The sequence below is a fragment of the Moschus berezovskii genome, chromosome 27 (assembly GCF_049115385.1).
Source record: "Moschus berezovskii isolate FMDL1 chromosome 27, NW_MosBer_1.0, whole genome shotgun sequence".
Lineage (NCBI taxonomy): Eukaryota > Metazoa > Chordata > Mammalia > Artiodactyla > Moschidae > Moschus > Moschus berezovskii.
The window spans coordinates 25035309-25050181 of record NC_142486.1 but is presented as its reverse complement, the minus strand read 5'-3'; the positions used below and the strand labels follow the sequence as shown (position 1 = coordinate 25050181).

Genomic DNA, 14873 nt, shown 5'->3' with positions numbered 1-14873 from the left:
TTCCCTCAGCTGGAAAGCAAGAGTTTTTAGTTGATGACCTCAGAGACTTATTTTTGCTTTTGGGTCTCAAGTCACATGATTCAGTCACATTAAGGGAAATTAACCTCACCCCTCCTCTGTTTTCCAAAAGTCAAGATGGACAAATGAATTTAAGAATAGCCCTTATCTTTTCCTATCTAGGTCTCTTAGAACTTGAAAAAAAGTTACTTATAAGTACATGGATTCAGGCCAGGAAAGGAAAAATGGTAATTTCCCTTCTCTTAGAAAATGGCAAGAGAATAATTCTTCAATGAATGAAGCATACCAGAACATCCAAAAATAGATAAATACTTGAGATTGCAGTTCTGAAATATCTGCAGTTCTGACTACTGACTGTTCTCTGCTAGTGAAGTACCAGAATTTTATTTTTTGCTGATTCCGTAGATATTTCAATCTCTTTAATGGTGTACCACCAAGTAGCAGAAAGTAGAACCAGGGATGAAAAATGACTCACTGAGCAACATGATGAAGGCGCCAGGCTAACATTCGTTTCTTATGTTCTATAGTAATCCGTTTCTCCCGTTCTGGTGGGATCCTAAAAGTGTAAAGCACACCCGGGCTGGGATCGGGCTCCAGTTTGTGCAGAAATCGTTTAAATGTGAGAGTTCAACAGTAGCCTTCTTGGTGTTGAATAGTTTTTTGTTTTTGTTTTCACTTTTCCGTACTCTTCTCCATTTCTTACTAAGATGTGTGTCATTGATTGGGCTTGGTCATCAGTGCCAGGAAACCCAAAATCACAGTAAAGAGAGTCACAGCTGGCAGCCAGCCTGTGGTGCCAGCCGTCTTGACTTCTGTCTTGCTCTTGTGGTTCGAGATGGTTATGGAGGTTCCGGCCTTTGGATCTGCATTCTTGCCAGCAGGAAGGAAGGAGAACTGAAGACCAAGCCCCTTCCCTCGGAGCTCATTCCTTGCACTCCTGTTTATATCCTGGGTCCTGAACTTGGTCACATGGCTACACTGAGCTGCAGGGATGGCCCTATGCCCAGCAGAAAATGAGAATCCTGTTTTTAAAGAAGAGAGCAGATAGTAGGGGAAAGTGACATTTTTGTCACAAGGTGACTCAGGTCTTCAGGTGATACGGCAGCCTAACTCTGACTGATTTCTCACCTCAGGGTCTTGACTTACCATACACGTCAGGTCCATGTGATGTTTAGAGCGCAGACTTCCATCGCATTTCACGTTACAGTTGCAGGTTCCTCAAGCATCTGGAATTCTCAGCAGTATCACCGTAATTACTGGTGGGTACACCAAGAGCCTCTGGATTAAATTAAAGGCAGTGGCTAAGCATATAGGCTGTGGAGCCGGACTGCCTGAGTTGAATTCTGGCTCTTACATCTGTGTGCCCTGGGTAGGTCCCTAAACTTCGCAATGCCTCACTGTCTGTGTCTGTGAAAGAGGACCCTAAGAGTACATGACTTGGGGGGCTCTTGTGGGGACTGAGCGAGCTGATGTCTGTAAAGCGCTCTGAATGGTGCCTGGCCCTTAGAAAGCCTCTGCGTGTCAGCGATCATCGTCACTAGCTGTTTCCTAGTAATAATGATATTTGAAAGGAAAGCCAAGGAAGGACTGGGCGCCCCACCCCTTCTGCTGCACTGTAACTGTTTTCTGTCCCAGGACTCAGAGCAGCTGTAACAGATCCCAAGAATTAGGAAGGCTGATGGGTATTATTTTTGTTTTACAGATCACTTCTCTCCAGAGAATGTAAATGACACAGCCAAAGAAACATGCTTAAATTGGTTTTTCAAGATTGCTTCCATCAGGGAACTCATTCCAAGATTGTATCCTTTTTTTCTGTCTGATGATTTTAAAGATAGGCTGCAAGAGTTGCTCTGTTAATAGAGGTTGTGTGATGGGCTGCCCTGAGATTCCTGTTGAAAATGGGGTCCTGTTAGGGTCGCTCGCCTGGAAGCACAGCGCCAGCCACACTGTCCAAGAAGCCCTTGGACTCTGGCTATCTCCAGTTCTCTCTTTTTAAACTTTGACTGTGGTGCTGTGTACCAGGCTTTTGTTTCCCTGAAGAACAGTCCCACATTAATTTTCTCAATTAAAATGCTTCGGGGTTTTTTTGTGTATGTTTTCTCTGGTCCCAAGACCTAGAAAGGAGTAGGGTCCAGCTTCTCTGCACAAACACCAGTGTTGAAGAACAGACAGTCCGACTTATACACAAAAGGAATCTTAGTTCCCTAAGTTTCATCCTTTCCCCATGAAGCCTCAGTTGAAAGTGCTCAAAACCCAGTTTAAATTTCAGCACATAATCATAAATCAGCGTATAATGTTTTCCAAATTTTATTTTAAATAAGAATAAAACCTTGAAAACCAAATGTAGAAACCACAAGCCACTCGCTGATTTAATTCTTTGGATTGTTGAGAGCTGTCGTGGCCCCTCTCCTGAAGACACACCTAGTTCTCTGCGTGAACAGTTAGGCTTTTCCCCGTAGGGAACAGGCAGTCTGGAAAATGTCTTCCTTAACGGAATGTTTTTGTAGCTACGTGGAAGCTTCCATCCTGAAGTGTAACAAGTTCCTCTCCAAAACGTAAGGCTCTTCTTAAATGTCCAGAGCCATACATTTCCAAAAAATTTCTCTCCCACACACGCCCTTGAGAATGGTGCTACAATGGTAGCTGTCATTCTTTGACTGCTTAGTGTGTAGCAGATCTGGGGTTAAGCACCTTCCATCCATCTTCTCATTTAGTCCAAATGAAGTAGAGATCACTTTTCAATCTCCGTTTTATAGAGAAGAAAACTCAAGCTGGGAGAGGTTGGTTGACTAACTCATGGAAGATCAACTGGATTTGACATCCTGGCTCTGCTATTACTGGCTATGTGGTCCAGAGAAAGTTACTTAGCATCTCTGACCCCTAGTCTCCTCGGTGAACAAGTCCTGTGAAGGGGTCTGTGAGCGTTCATCGAGCTGCACACCACACCGGGAGCGGCACCCATAGTGTCTCTGTGGCTGCTATCCAAGATGATGAAGAGGTCAGAGATGTCAGAACAAAAAGCCCTTGCCCCTGAGCCCCCTGCTACTCTGGGTCACCTCGGACGTTGTTTTGACAGCAGTTTTGCGAAGCCAGGAGAAACCAGATCCGCTTTCTGAGTGGCGTTGGACATCATCTAGATAACTCTCAGAGCCACGGGCTGACTTGTGCCCTGAGTTGGATTTAAAACGTGTACCAAGTGTGTTTGATTGAGATCTGGCGATGCCTGGGGTGGCTTGGGGGTGGGGCTCACGTGGTGCTGAACAAACAGTTATTTTCATTCACCAGTTAGGGGAGAATAAGACTTGGGGCAGAGGGAAGTCCCATGTGGCCGGAGGAATAAGGAGGTCACAGTTCACTTTGAGGGGATGCTGGGGTCAGTTGTTAAGAGTGGGCAAAGCATGGGGCAGTAAATCTATGCCAAAGGGATATAGATAATAGCCAAAATATTGAGAAGGGCGAGGAGTGACCTAGTGACCTGTCAATGGACGATAACTGGGAGTGGGGTTGGAACAAAAATTGTTAAATTAGTAGAAATGACCTCAAACAGGAAAGAAGTGAAGATCAGACTCCAGCACTGAAAAGATGGTAGAGATGAAAGAAGCCATTCAAAAAGTGAATTATGGCAAGAGAGAAAGGCTTGGTATCTGGCCTTAAACGTCAGCTTTGACCTTGGTTTGCTTCTGAACCCTGATTTTACCCCCCTACCTTTAGGAAGTCTAAACGGAGACTTTTATTTTTATTCAGAAAAATGAAAGAACAGAGAGTTCTTCTGTGGGGTGTAAATGCTGCTGTCTTTTTGTCTCTCGCAGGGGGATTTCAGAGTGTCTGCCCCGGCTGACGTGCATGGTCCGGGGGATCGGGGACCCGCTGGTGTCGGTGTACGCCAGAGCCTACCTGTGCAGGGTGAGCCCACTGCGCCCTGTCCCCTCCAATGTTCATGCTTCCCCCTCCCCTCCACCTCACGAAGGACTTTATTAGCTGCCAATTTTAGAGCACAGCTTGTCCACAGAAAGCAGGGCTGTAGGATTCCTGTTTAAAATTAATTTCGAAGTAGACCCACTTACCCGTAACTCTAATTAGGGTCATCATCTCACAAATGAACTGGGTTTCAGAACTAATTGTTTCTCCCTTCTTGCTGGGAAGGAGGCTCCCAAGGCCTTTCGGCTGATAGGTTACTTCTCATTGGCTCAAAATGTGCTTTCCCTTTGTCTTTGAATTTGATTGTTTTATCAGACTTGTGGTCTCTGTGTTAAAGCGCTGGCTCAGAGTGCGACTTGGTGAGGGCCGTCTGGCAGGGAGAGGCACTCCTGGTGACGGCAGGCATCAGGGCCTGTGTTGCCTGGCCTTGGAGGCTGCTCTGATGGGTTCAGATTGTAGGTCACTCAGCCTTTCTCTCCTCAAAGCACTGTGAAGCTCCTGCTTAAAACTAGTAAGTTTTCATTTATGAAAAATGCACCCTGTGGAGAGTTTACAGTTATTTTTCTTCAACTCACATGGGGCCATTGCCTCTGTCAGCTTTCGTGGGCGTCCCCCTTACTGGTTCCTTCAGCATCGTTTACCTTCAGAGGGGTTATTTCCCCTATTCTGTAGGGTCCTGGTGAACTCCAGACTTCTTGAAGACAAAGCTACTGTTAGAGACCTATCCCTCCCCTACTGTGAAAGTGAAAGTCTTTCTGTCATGTCTGACTCTTTGCGACCCTGTGGACTATACAGTCCATGGAGTTTTCCAGGCCAGAATACTGGAGTGGGTAGCCATTCCCTTCTCCAGGGGTTCTTCCCAATCCAGGGATCAAACCTAGGTCTCCCGCATTGCAGATGGATTCTTTACTAGCTGAGCCACTAGGGAAGCCCAAGAATGCTGGAGTGGGTAGCCTATCCCTTCTCCAGGGGATCTTCCTGACCCAGGAATTGAACCAGGGTCTCCTGCATTGCAGGTGGATTCTTTACCGGCTGAGCTACTAGTGATCATCAATACTATGAAATTAGAAGGTGAGGACTATAGCCTTTGATCAGCTTCTTTTGCATGACATCTAGCTTATGATAGAAGCCCTGTGGTCTCCAGTGTCTCAAAGAAATCAAAAGTCATTTCCCTCAAAGTGAGAAGCAGACATCCTTAGGAAGAATACTTTTTATAGGTCCATTCCCTAATAAGGGAGAAAAGAAAAAAAAAGAAAAAGCTTTCGAATTAAGGGCACCTGCTCCCTTGTAGTAACTGAGGCCAAAGTATTTATGCATTGCCATCTGCTTGAAACTGGCATAGATTTTTCGTACAAGAATATCAGATATATTTCCTCCAGCTTCAACTCTGTAGTATCATGAAGTTTGAATGCTCCTCCCTTGTCAAAGTTTGCTAAGGGCCGAGGGATTGGGGGAAGGAGGAGAAGGGGACGACAGAGAATGAGATGGCTGAATGGCATCACCAACTCGATGGAGGTGGGTTTGAGTGAACTCCGGGAGTTGGTGATGGACAGGGAGGCCTGGTGTGCTGTGATTCATGGGGTCGCAAAGAGTCGGAGACAACTGAGCGACTGAACTGCACTGAACTGATTGTGTGCAAAATTCGACTGGATCAGGTGCGGTGGGGTGGGGAGGATGTAAAGATAGCCTTGTTTGAGTATTTTGTCCCCTGCTGCCTTTCCTCTTGTAGCTTTCTTTGAACTTACCTTCACATCAGTAATAAAGATCTTAGTGTGTCTGATGACACACAGTTATTATATAGAAATCAGAAAGTGAGGGGAATATTCATTCCCTACAAACCTGCTCAGTTTTAAAGTTTGAAGGAAGGTACACAAGCTAGTGAAAGATGATATTTGTTGCGTGTAAAGTGCCTCCCCTGGTGGCTCAAATGGTAAAAATTCAGCCTGCAATGCAGGAGAAACTGGGTTTGATCCCTGGGTTGAGACGATCCCTGGGAGAAGGGAATGACAACCCACTCCAGTATTCTTGCCTGGAAAATCCCATGGACAGAGGAGCCTGGTGGGCTACCGTCCATGGGATCGCAAAAGAGTTGGACATGGCTGAGCTACTGACACTTTCGTTCACTTTTACTTTCAAAGTACCTTTGCATGGCAGATGCAGCTCTAAAACTCAGTGGCAATGAGGAGAGATTACAGACATATCCCAGGAAAGCTGGGTGAGATGCCCTGTATCTGAAATTAATTGTGCCAATTCAGGCAGAGCACCCTTTCCTCTGGTTGGGTAGTTACTGAAAATCTTTTGATATAAAAAGAATAACAGACAGTGTGCATTAGTCAGGACTCTTTCAATTCCAAGTGGCAAAACCCCAGTTCATAGTACTCTGAAACAAAGGTGGGGATTTGTTGGCGCTCGCATCTGAAGAGCCTGGGGTAGTCCTGGCATGGCAGACCCAGGGCCCCTGAACCATGTCAGGCATTGTCGCCTCCCTCGTGGCTCAGCTTTGCTCTTCTTTGGGTGACTTCAGTCTGCAGCTTTCTCTTTCCATATGGTGGAAAGGCTTCCCTCCTCTCAACTTAGGAACCTCAGTGACAAGATTATCTTTTCCCCAGTGGTTCTAGCCCGAGTTTCCGGGCAGAATCTCACGGAACCACGTTCGGTCCTTAATCTGTAGATGTACCAGTCACTGTGACTGTGGGATGGGATATCCCTGCTGACTGAGCCCTGGTCACGCGCCCACCCTTGCAACCCAGGGTTGGCTGGGTCCAGCTGCCACAGACCTCTTTATCTGAGGGGTAAGTTTGAGTCCCCAAAGACAAATCCACTTTGCTGATTCCAGAAACAGAGAGAATGAGTGCCAGGGAGGCAGAAACAACAGATCGTGAGTAACTACCCTTGCTACTCTAGGTAGAAATTTTTTCGACCCGAGCAGATTTCCAAGCTGCTCATTTGGTTTTATGGAAAGAGATAAACAAAACACAAAGGCAGTGAGTAGGCAGGGCGTGGGGGTTGCTCAGAGCTGTTTATTAAAGGAAAGTATGATTAACTCCTCTTCTAAGTCACAACCGCTTCAGTTCATCTCCACTGCTTGTCCACTGGGCCTTTCTTTGCTGTCGCCTAACAGGTAATTATTGCTTTTTCTACGAAATGATTAGTAGAAGGAAACAATAGAATCAGAACGCAGTAAAAGTGGATCTGACATTTGTTGTTAATATTTTTTTTCAATTCCTGTACTTGTCCTTGGAAGCATCTCCAACAGCTATAGAGAGCTGCCCCTGGAATTTACCGCCCCAGTGGATCTTGCATAATTTTCCTCAAAGGAATTCCTTACAGACATCTAAAAAACACCGTTATCGTTAATCTTCATGACCTCTGGGTAGCGGTGGGGGGAGGTGAGTGGTAGAAATCTGTCTTCCCTGGAAGAAACCGGGTCCCAGAAAGCAACTCCTCTTACAAAGTTGTTTTTGTGCTAAAGCAGCTGTGTGGAATTGAGGTGTATTTGAGAAACTCAGTTTAAGGAACCTTATGATGCTTTGTTTAAATCCGTGTAGTCCCTGCCATATTTGTGCCCTTTACTTTTCCATCCGAATCTAGAGCCCTGGCCACCTTCTCTGTGATTAGCAAATTTTTTTCAACTGAAAATATTACATATCTTTTTAAAACAATGAATGGAGGAGTCGATGGATTATAGTTTTGTTAGGCTTCATACTTGTGTAATAAAAGATTTGCTCAAAATACATCAAAACTTATGTCTGCTTCCCTGACTGCCCAGCAAAGAATGAATCCGTATATTTTAACAATGCAACAGTGAAGTCCCAGCTGACTCTTACATACCGGAATCTTTTTGCTTCATTTAATAAGTACAGCCACATGTGTGTTTATCATTTTTTAGAGAGGAAAAGAATGTCGTATACACTGTCTTGAGAGTACATTTCTCCTTAGTGCTGTATTGATTTGTTCCCTTGAATCTGTTCAGAAATACTTTCATTACCTTTGGGAAATTGCGAAGATGATTACTGCAAATGTTGCCCTTTTTTTCATTAAAAATAGCTCCTGTGGTTTTTCTTATAAAAGCAAGATATACTTGTTGAATAAGAAAATAAAAAGAATGAAAGTTAACTTTCTGGACCTCTCTATGCTTATATCTACCTATATGTATATTTTTAATCTACAAAAATGCATCACACTTATATGTTATTTGCAACCTGGTTTTCCACCGTCAAGGTTATTTCATTTTGTTTGGCTACAGGTGGGCATGGAAGTGGCTCCACATCTCAAAGAAAGCCTAAATAAGAACTTTTTTGACTTTCTCCTCACATTCAAACAGGTAAGAGAACACTATCAGAAGAGCCAATTGATGTGATTGTTACATGATCACAGATTCATAAAACCCAGTTGGTTTTCTAAGTCGAGATTGCTTTAAAGCTCTTTTGATGTGTAAACCCTAGGAAATTGCACTTGCGTCTGTTACAGACAATTAAAATGTGTTGATTGTACTGAACAAGCAAAGAGGATTAATATGCATGTGTTGGTAAGAAACATCTCCAGTTGATCAGACTTTCTTAGCATCTGCTGGGTCCATTTTTATCAGGTTACTTCTCTTTACAGCACACATTCCCAGAACAGCTCAGCCTGGTGACATGGGAAACTGTGTGTGTTTTTTTCTAGTTTAAAAAAACCTGAGAAACCAGGCAGTTTCTCTCGGGGCCATTCAGATGCTTGCAGATATGCTCACATGTTCTTTCTTTGTTCTGTGACTTCCCCTCCTTTCCTGAGTGTTTATTTGGTCTCCTATAGATTCACGGGGATACGGTCCAGAACCAGCTGGTGCTCCAGGGCGTGGAGCTTCCGTCCTACCTCCCCTTGTACTCGCCTGCCATGGACTGGGTCTTCCAGTGTGTTTCCTACCACGCCCCTGAGGTAACTGCCCGGTGGCTTCAATGTGAAGTTCACTCCTCTCTTCTGTGTCGTAGGGACCCTTACACCTGAGTGCCCAGTAACGTCATAATCGGGGCCCTTTCACAGTGATTTACTGTTGTGTCTGGTTCTGTGCTCAGCACTTGTCTTGCATTGTGTGTATCCTAACTGGTTGTTTGGCCTGCTGTTCACGTGTGAGCCCTGGACTCAGGGTGCCTGAGTCTCAATCTCAGCTCTGTTGCTTCCAGCTGTTGTTACTAAAGCAGAGCTCAAGTCACTTGTCCCTAACCGCTTAACCTTTTTTCTTTATCGGTGAAAATGGGAGCAGGAGCAATTCCTGTTTTCTAGTCTATTGCGTGGATCAAACAAGACGGTCCATATACAGTGCTTGGTAGAGGAGGGCCCCACACACGGTGCTTGAATGTTTGTTGTGTCATTGGGATTGCAAATGTGGTTTTTATATCTGTACAAGAGAACCGGGAAAGAGTGAAGACACAGTGTCACTTGAGGGCAGAGTTTGGATTGTTTTAACTTATTTTTCTTGCCCAATCTGTTTTTTAACTTTTCAGCAAGTATAATGCCTTGCTTATATTTTAATTTTTGTAAATCCTAAAGTATGAGGAGAAAAATAGGGAAATCTTGTATACACCTAAAAAATAGGTGACTTTTTTATCAAGTAAATTGATTTTAAATCAAATCAGTTTAATAGAAGGTTCTTTGAAAACTTGTGGCCATTCTTTCTGATCATAAGGGTAGTCTCAGCCACCACATGCTCGCCCAGGCTCCCAGGAAGAAAAACCATGAACTTGACTGATTCAGCTTAATGACTGAAACCCATGAGCAAAGCTGATGCATTTGAAAATAAGAACACTTATTCTTTTTCTCCTTAAAGAACAGTAAAATTGGATTAGAAACAAAAAGTACATGTCATAAGGCACTCTTCCTTTTATTTTAAGTGGCAGTAATCTCAGAGGATGGCAGAATCTGGGAATAGAGCTTTCCTGGGGAGTAAAACTCTAGGAAATCATTATTGTACCAGAAGAAGTGATTAAAAAAATTAGGTCACCTGAATAATAACAAACTCTGATTCTTGGGGCATTTAAACAAGGAACTTGCAGTGTCTCATAAAAAAAAATCATTTTCAAAATATGGAAGAATTAATGTCAGTGTGGAGGGTGGTGTTGAAAAGGTGTGTGACAAAGTGATACCTAAAAAGCTCTTTGACGGTGGCTGGGATGTGTCCCCCAGGGAGTTGGAGCTGTGTGTGTCTTTAAGGGGCCACACCTCTGGAATGTAGGCTTTTGTCTGCAGCAGTTAGCAACACACAGGACAAGTAAGTGAGGGTGGAAGGGAGCATCTAGATGAGAGAAGGGAGAAATGCCTCGAGCTGCAAATACCTGATGTATGAAATTTCATATTGAAATCCTCAGTGCCCTCCCTCCCAAAATCAGGGAATGATTATTCAAAAAGGCTTTTTGTTGTTGTTTAAAGATAATATTCCCCCCGCCCCCACCATTTATGCAATTAAAATTAAGTAAAAAAACCTTTATGCCCACAATTTTAGGAACACTTTGCAGAGAAAAGCAGTTGTTTCATAAAACGTGCTTTGGGCACTGAAAACAAATTCCTTGGTAAACTTACCATTTTCAGCAGCTTGTTGTCTGGGTCCGGTATGGAGTCCTGTAATGCTGTGCTCAGCTGTGTGATGCAGGTTGTCACTGTTGAAGGAAAGAAGAGGAAGGTGGCAGAGGCTGGGGCAGGTAGTGAGGTAGAACTGAGTTCAAGTGACTGTGTTGCCTTGGGCTGCTTGACCTCTTTGTGCCTTAGTTTTATCAGCTGTAAAATGGGGCTGATAAATGGACCCTTCCGGAAAGGGCTCTCATGAGATGACTGTAATAGTGCACGTCGGCACATGACCAAGGTTGGTGTGAAAGGCAGCAGGCAGATGGGGGTGGTTCTCATCGTTATCTTTGGTCTGAACAGGAGATGGGGCCTGGACTGATTTGAAGACCAGGAGATGGGTCAGGGGGCAGTAAGGAGGGGTTGAGGGAAGAGACCTGTATAGACCGGCAGATGAGAGGCATAGTAAGGAGACGAGCGTTACTGGGGAAGAGTGAGGGACTAGGCCGCCTGGGAGTGGCCCAGACTGCAGAGGTTGTTGATCACTGTGTCGTGGAGACCAGGAAGCTCTTAAAGATTTTTGATCAGGGAGATGATTTGAAAACAGTGCTGCTTGAAGATCAAACTGGCAGAAGCATACCAGATGGATTAGAAGAGTACCAGTTGGTAGCCATGGAAAAAACAAGAGGCAGAATGGATAGGAGAGGATTTTCATAATCAGAAAGCATTCTTTAATAAGTACATATTCATTGGAAAGACTTCGGAAAAGATAGGTTAAAAGGAGAAGAAGAGCCACCTACAATTCTGTCATGAGTGACTGTCATTGTTAACATTCTGGTGCGTTTTCTTTTTAATACTTCTCTCTCCACTTTCACTCTTGCTCTGTTACGACAGTTGTGTTCTGCACATGAGACATTTTTCCCGTGTGCCTTTATGATGCTTTTCCCTCACTTAACATTATGACAAATGCCCGTTGTTAGGAGAGTTTTGTGACCTTTCAGGAAGAGCATAGAAGGCAGTGTTGGTTGGCTGTGAAGAAATGGAGCATGCATGGAGTTGGGTCAGAGATGCTGCTGAGCTTGGAGCCCTTAACACAACTGCCTCTTTCTGAGGCTCCCTCTGTGCTGCGCCCCACAGGCCGCCCTAGTTTTGTAGCACTGTGCTGTGTTGTACTTCGCAGATAGTTCCTTTTTTCCAACTCTGCATTAAGCAAGTCTATTGGTGCCATTTTTTCAACAGCATTTGCTCACTTTATGTCTCTGTCATTGTGGTAATTCTTACAACATTTAAGACGTTTTTGTTTTATTTGTTATGGTGACCAAGGATCAGTGATCTGTGATGTTACTATTGCAAAAAACTCACTGAAGGTTCAGATGATGGTTATCATTTTTTAGCAATAAAGTGTTTTTTAATTATGGGGTGTGTGTGTCTGTGTGTATATATATATATACACGATTATTTTTAGACATAAGGCCATTGCACAGTGGACAGAATAGTATAAAGCATAATTTTCATATGTACTGGGAACCAAAAAACTTGTGTGACTTGCTTTATTGAGATATTTACTTCATTGCAGTGGTCTGGAGGAGAACCTGCAATATCTCTGAGGTCTGCCTGTGTTAGTTACTTTACCTGTGTCCATGCTCAGTTGTTCAGTTGTGTCTGACTCTTTGCGACCCCATGGACTGTAACCCTCCAAGCTCCTCTGTCCATGGGAATTTTCAGGCAAGAATACTGGAGTGGGTTGCCATTTCCTCCTCTAGGGGATCGTCCTGACTCAGGAACTGAGCCTGAGTCTTCTGCATCTCTTGCACTACAGGTGGATTCTTTACCGTTGAGCCAATCGGGGAGCTCAGTTACTTTACTTGGCTATGTTAATTCACTTTCAGAGCTTCCCCAAGCTAGGTGTTGCTGTTTTCGCCATTTATAGATGAGGCACCTGAGGCTTAGAAACTTGTTACAGTCACACAGTTAGAAACTGTGTAGCCATTTTGAGAGTGACTCTGAAACCAGCAGATTTGTTCCCTTGACTGCTTTGCTTTAGACTTTCATTTTAGGTCTCTCCTGTTAACTGCTACACTGTTAAAGTGAGACTTAAATTGACCCATGGGACTGCTGCTCCAGTGGTCTTACTATTAATATATGTGCAATTCAGTTCAGTCGCTCAGTCGTGTCTGACTCTTTGTGACCTCATGGACTGCAGCACGCCAGGCTTCCCTGTCCTTCACCAACTCCCAGAGCTTGCTCAAACTCATGTCCATCGAGTCAGTAATGCCATTTAACCATCTCATCCTCTGTCTTCCCCTTCTCATCCTGCCTTTGATCTTTCCCAGCATCGCGGTCTTTTCCAGTGAGTCAGTTCTTCGCATCAGGTGGCCAAAGTATTGCAGTTTCAACATAAGCATCAGTCCTTCTGATGAATGTTCAGGACTGATTTCTGTAGGATTGACTGGTTTGATCTCCTTGCCGTCCAAGAGATTCTCAAGAATCTTCTTCAACCCACAGTTCAAAAGCATCAATTCTTCAGCTCTCAGCTTTCTTTATAGTCTAGCTCTCACATCCATACATGACTACTGTAAAAACCATAGCTTTGACTATATAGACCTTTGTCGGCAAAGTAATGTCTCTGCTCTTTAATATGTTGTCTAGGTTGGTCACTCTTGATAAAAGTGAAAGAGGAGAGTGAAAAGTTTGGCTTGAAGCTCAACATTCAGAAAACAAAGATCATGGCATCTGGTCCCATCACTTCATGGGAAATAGATGGGGTAACAGTGGAAACAGTGTCAGACTTTATTTTTTGGGGCTCCAAAATCACTGCAGATTCTGATTGCAGCCAGAAAATTAAGGAATTACTCCTTGGAAGGAAAGTTATGACCAACCTAGATAGCATACTAAAAAGCAGAGACATTGCTTTGCCAACCAAGGTCCATCTAGTCAAGGCTATGGTTTTTCCCGTGGTCATGTTTGGATGTGAGAGTTGGACTGTGAAGAAAGCTGATCGCCAAAGAATTGATGCTTTTGAACTGTGGTGTTGGAGAAGACTCTTGAGAGTCCCTTGGACTGCAAGGAGATCCAACCAGTCCATTCTAAAGGAGATCAGTCCTGGCTGTTCATTGGAAGGACTGATGCTAAAGCTGAAACTGCAATACTTTGGCTACCTCATGCAACGAGTTGACTCACTGGAAAAGAGTCTGATGCTAGGAGGGATTGAGGGTGGGAGGAGATGGGGATGACAGAGAGTAAGATGGCTGGATGGCATCACCGACTCAATGGACATGAGTTTGAGTGAACTCCGGGAGTTGGTGATGGACAGGGAGGCCTGGAGTGCTGTGATTCATGGGGTCGCAAAGAGTCAGACATGACTGAGTGACTGAACTGAACTGAACTGAGGTTGGTCATAGCTTTTCTTCGAAGGAGCAAGCATCTTTTAATTTCATGGCTTCAGTCACCATCTGCAATGATTTTGGAGCCCAAGAAAATAAAGTCTGTCACTGTTTCCATTTTCCCCCCGTCTATTTGCCATGAAGTGATGGGACCGGATGCCAGGATCTTAGTTTTTGAATGTTGAGTTTTAAGCCAACTTTTTCACTCTCCTATTTCACTTTCATCAAGAGGCTTTTTAGTCCCTCCTCACTTTCTGCCATAAAAGTGATGTCATCTGTGAATCTGAGCTTATTGATATTTCTCCCGGGGAATCTTGATTCCAGCTTGTGCTTCAGCCAGCCAGCATTTCGCATAATGTACTCTGCATATAAGTTAGATAAACAAGATGACAGTATACAGCCTTGACATATTCCTTTCCTGATTTGGAACAAGTCTGTTGTTGTTCCCTGTCTGGTTCTAATTGTTTCTTCTTGACCTGTATACAAGTTTCTCAGGAGACAGGTAAGGCGGTCTGGTATTCCCATCTCTTTAAGAATTTTCCACAATTTGTTGTGACCTACACAGTCAAAGGCTTTGGAGTAGTCAGTAAAGCAGAAGTAGATGTTTTTCTGGAACTCTCTTGCTTTTTCTATGATTCAGTGGATGTTGGCAATTCGATCTCTGGTTCCTCTGCCTTTTCTAAATCCAGCTTGAACATCTGGAAGTTCATGGTTCGTGTACTGTTGAAGCCTGGCTTGGAGAATTTTGAGTGTTAACTTTGCTAGCGTGTGAGGTGAGTGCAATTGTGTAGTAGTTTGAGCATTCTTTGGCATTGCCTTTCTTTGGAACTGGAATGAAAACTGACCTTTTCCAGTCCTGTGGCCACTGCTGAGTTTTCCACATTTGCTGGCATGTTGAGTGCAGCACTTTCACAGCATCATCTTTTAGGATTTGAAATACCTCAACTGGAATTCCATCACCTCCACTAACTGTTCGTATTGATGCTTCCTAAGGCCCACTTGACTTCGCATTCCGGGATG

The 14873-nt window shown here is 44.0% G+C and overlaps 1 protein-coding gene across 4 annotated transcripts in view; it reads left to right on the top strand.

The window, feature by feature from the left end:
* The window catches only part of VPS35L (VPS35 endosomal protein sorting factor like), a 146335-nt gene that overhangs the window by 52607 nt on the left and 78855 nt on the right, over window positions 1-14873 (top strand). For all 4 annotated transcript variants that reach the window (XM_088833183.1, XM_055409583.2, XM_088833181.1 and 1 more), the window contains exons 10-14: window positions 1721-1817; window positions 2526-2573; window positions 3828-3921; window positions 8183-8260; window positions 8731-8853. In XM_088833183.1, the coding sequence (XP_088689309.1) occupies window positions 1721-1817; window positions 2526-2573; window positions 3828-3921; window positions 8183-8260; window positions 8731-8853 (440 nt within the window). The remainder of the gene's footprint in view (window positions 1-1720; window positions 1818-2525; window positions 2574-3827; window positions 3922-8182; window positions 8261-8730; window positions 8854-14873) is intronic.